This window comes from Pteropus vampyrus, unplaced genomic scaffold (genome assembly GCF_000151845.1).
Source record: "Pteropus vampyrus isolate Shadow unplaced genomic scaffold, Pvam_2.0 Scaffold501, whole genome shotgun sequence".
In the NCBI taxonomy this organism is placed as follows: domain Eukaryota; kingdom Metazoa; phylum Chordata; class Mammalia; order Chiroptera; family Pteropodidae; genus Pteropus; species Pteropus vampyrus.
In genome coordinates this window covers 252,905-256,221 of record NW_011889282.1, presented here as the reverse complement: position 1 = coordinate 256,221, position 3,317 = coordinate 252,905, and the positions used below count along the sequence as shown (strand labels likewise).

At 55.2% G+C, this 3,317-nt stretch overlaps 1 protein-coding gene across 1 annotated transcript in view; it reads left to right on the top strand.

Moving 5' to 3' along the window:
* The window catches only part of PPFIA1 (PTPRF interacting protein alpha 1), a 75,985-nt gene that overhangs the window by 53,724 nt on the left and 18,944 nt on the right, over nt 1-3,317 (top strand). Inside the window, 2 exon segments of the mRNA XM_023524847.1 lie at nt 84-291; nt 685-778. Coding sequence (XP_023380615.1) covers nt 84-291; nt 685-778 — 302 coding nt within the window.

Here is a 3,317-nt window from a genome sequence, read left to right as displayed (position 1 = left end):
GGCTCGGAGCGCCGGTGTGAAGTTTGAGGAGCAGGCATCAAAACTAGATTTCTAGGTCACGTGGAGGGGGCGTCACGCGGTGAGGGCGCTTGTTCAAGGTCGTTTTCTGTCCCCAAAGCTCAACAGGCTCGCAGGACGGCCCCGTGAGCAACCCCAGCAGCAGCAACAGCAGCCAGGACTCGCTCCACAAAGCTCCCAAGAAGAAGGGCATCAAGTCGTCCATCGGCCGCCTGTTCGGCAAAAAGGAGAAGGGCCGCCCGGGGCTCGCGGGCAGGGAGGCACCGGGGGCAGGTTCGTGTCTCCCGCAGGCCTCTCGCTGCCGTGGGGAGTGGGGGGTGGGGGCGTCACGCGCCTGCCTCCCCCGTGCTCCGTTCTCCGCGCGTGGGGTCCACTGTCCCAGCGGGGTGTCCCCCAGAGGCAGAAGCCTTGCGGCTTCACGGGGGGCACACACACGACCCAGAGAGCCGCGGTTAGCAGCCACTCACCTGCACGGCAGCCCCGCGTGCGCTGGAGTATTGACCGTCCCGTGAGCGTCCCGGCGGGAGGGTCGTGCAGTCAGACCCGTGGTCCGCAGAACGTTTTCGCTCGGCCTGCAGACACCCGTCCGCCCTGCCTGCTTAGGGAGCGCCGCCCGGGCCACGTCAGGTTTCCTCTCAGTGTCTCTGCCACTCTGCTTCCTCCTAGCGGGCGTCTCGGAGACGGAAAACTCGGGTCAGGATGCCTTGGGACTCAGCAAATTGGGAGGACAGGCTGAAAAAAATCGCAAACTTCAGAAAAAGTAAGCTTTTTATGATTTGTCCGGCCCCCTGAACAGTTTTCAGTTGCGCCTGATTTTTATCTAACGTTCACTTACTAAACGTGCCGTCCAGCTGTGTACACGTGTGTTCTGGGAGGTTAACCGAAGCCTTTGTGGAACTACTCTCTGGAGAACTGGGCGCATCTGTGCGGTTTTGAAAGGACCGACGTGTGGCTTCCCGTCTGCCTTGGAAAGCCGCGTGATGAGTGTGTGCCGTGGCTGCGTCGGGTTCGGCACCCTGGCGCCCGCGCGGGGCTCTGGGGCGCTGGGAAGCTCCCTTAGAATCTCTGTGTGTCCGCGTTCTCAGCTGTAAACAGAGGCACCCGCCATCTGCGCCTCGTGTGGCTCTCGGGTATCAGCTTCGTCCACACATGTGCACAGCCACGCGGGAGAGGCCAGTGACTGTGTGCACAGCCGTGGCCAGTGCAGCGATGTGTGTGCCATCACGCAGACTGGGCCATTCACACCAGAGCGCCAACAGGAAATACTCACTGTTGCCTTTTGTCTCTCCAGCAGGTTTCGTCTTTTTTTTTTTTTTGGTTTTAGGTAGACTCTTAATTTTGTAATCTGTTTGTTAAGTTCTAATTCTGAATCGCCCCGATTCTGAACATAAGTCGTTACTGTGGAGCAGTTTTCTATGGAGGGCCCAAGCGTGTGATGCCTGGGGCACAGGGGGACCATGGGCGCGCAGTTCTCGGGGACTTTTCTCGACCTGGGGTATTGGTTGACCACGTCCCAAAGCCAAGATAAGTAGCTGGGCAGGCGGAGGTGCTGGTGAGACTCATGATACCAGGCCTTGCCGACGGTGCAACTGGTGGCTTCTGCGATCTGATGATGGCAAAAGTCATCTGGCCACTCGAGTGCCCTGAGAAACCAGCGCTGGTCTGGACCCTGGACCCCAGGCACCGGCCGCGGGGTCACGCCGGAGCCCGTGGCAACCCTGTCCACGAGCAGCCCCTTCACCATTCGTCCTCGGGGTTGCCAGTTGTTTTTTTTTAATGAAATGTGCCTCATTTTAGTTCTCTTTTTTAAAAATCATCATTATCTTGACTGGCACACTATTGATAGTGTTTCAAGTGAAATTTTGTTCTCTGTCATTGCTCACAATACCGTAGGAATTGTAGATGGAAGTCTGTAGAACACACTTAACAACATCTGATTTGAAGTTGTTATCTGCGAACTGTATAAAAATGTCACAAAATAATCTGGGTAGTTGCCATTTGGTTCTGTGACACTTAATATTAGAACTAGGCTTTTCGCCTCCTGGAACCGTGCTGGGAAGATTTTGTGCCTTAGATTTTGCCGATGTGTTTCATTTTACATCCTCAAACTTACTGTGATAAAAACAGCCAGGTCTGTGGCAGTGCACCTTGGTCCCTGTGGTCCCGGAAGTGTGTGTGTCACGTGGGATCATGGACTGTATAAACTGGCCAAAAGGTTTCACTCTGTTTTTGAAATTTATTTTGTAATTCTGTGGAGGTACGTGTGCTCAATCACTTGGCTGTGTGAGGACAGCCTTTGCCGTGTGTGTGGCCCTGCAGGTGGCTGGGTTTCACACTGGGGTGTGCGTGGGTGCGTGTGTCAGTGTTGATGGTAGATGTGTCCCTGGAGCTGTGAGGTTCAGGTGGGCGGCACCGGCTCTGAACTTGTAACCGCATGTTACTGCAGCTGTGACCGAGTGCCTGAGAGTGGTCGTCTGCCTCTGTGGTCATGCACGGCTGGTTCTGGAATGTGCTAGTGAGTCGACAGGGAATTTCAAAGTGCGAAGGTTATTCGTCTGACTACAGTGGACGATTCTGGTTGTCAGTTAACCAGAGAGAACGTTGTCTTTAGGAAAAATGCTTTTTTGTAAATGTGAAAAAAGTTTAACTTATCCAGAAAACGTTTTGTTCGAATACACTGGAACATTTATGGTATTATAGATTCAAGATACATTTCTCAGAAATGGTCTCTTTATTAACCTGTTTATCTCAGAGGTGTTCCTTTAACTGCCAGAGTTGCACAGCCAATTGCATTCAGTTTTCGAGAATGTTTAAGAACCTAGTGAATTTGGCGGAGGACTGGTTTTCAGGTTTGGCGCTTGGTGTGCTTCGTGAGTGCGTGGGGGACACGGCCGTGGTGAAGTCGGGCGGCACTGCTGTCCGTCAGGGTTGGCGGTGTGTCTGCGGTGTTTGTAGGATCTCGACAGCGTTTGAGCGCAGCCGAATCCCTGTTCCCCGCGCTCCCTGCCCGTCTCCGTGGGGTGTGGGTGCGCCCGCAGGGACGGCTCGTGCGGTGTCCCCCGCGGAGTGCGCTGAGACCCGCCAGGGAGCCGGGGCCCGCGCACCTCCGGACAAGGCTTCACGGTGTCCAGCATCCTCAGAACGTGGAGGCCGTCGTGGGGATGCTGCCGCCTCCGTCGTGTTTGGTCAGCGAACGCTCATGCGAGCGTCTCGTTAGGGGAGGCTCGTCTCCCCTCGTGCTTGTGTCCTCGTTGCAAAGTGCGTGTCATTCGTCATTCACAGACGACATGGCCTTTCTC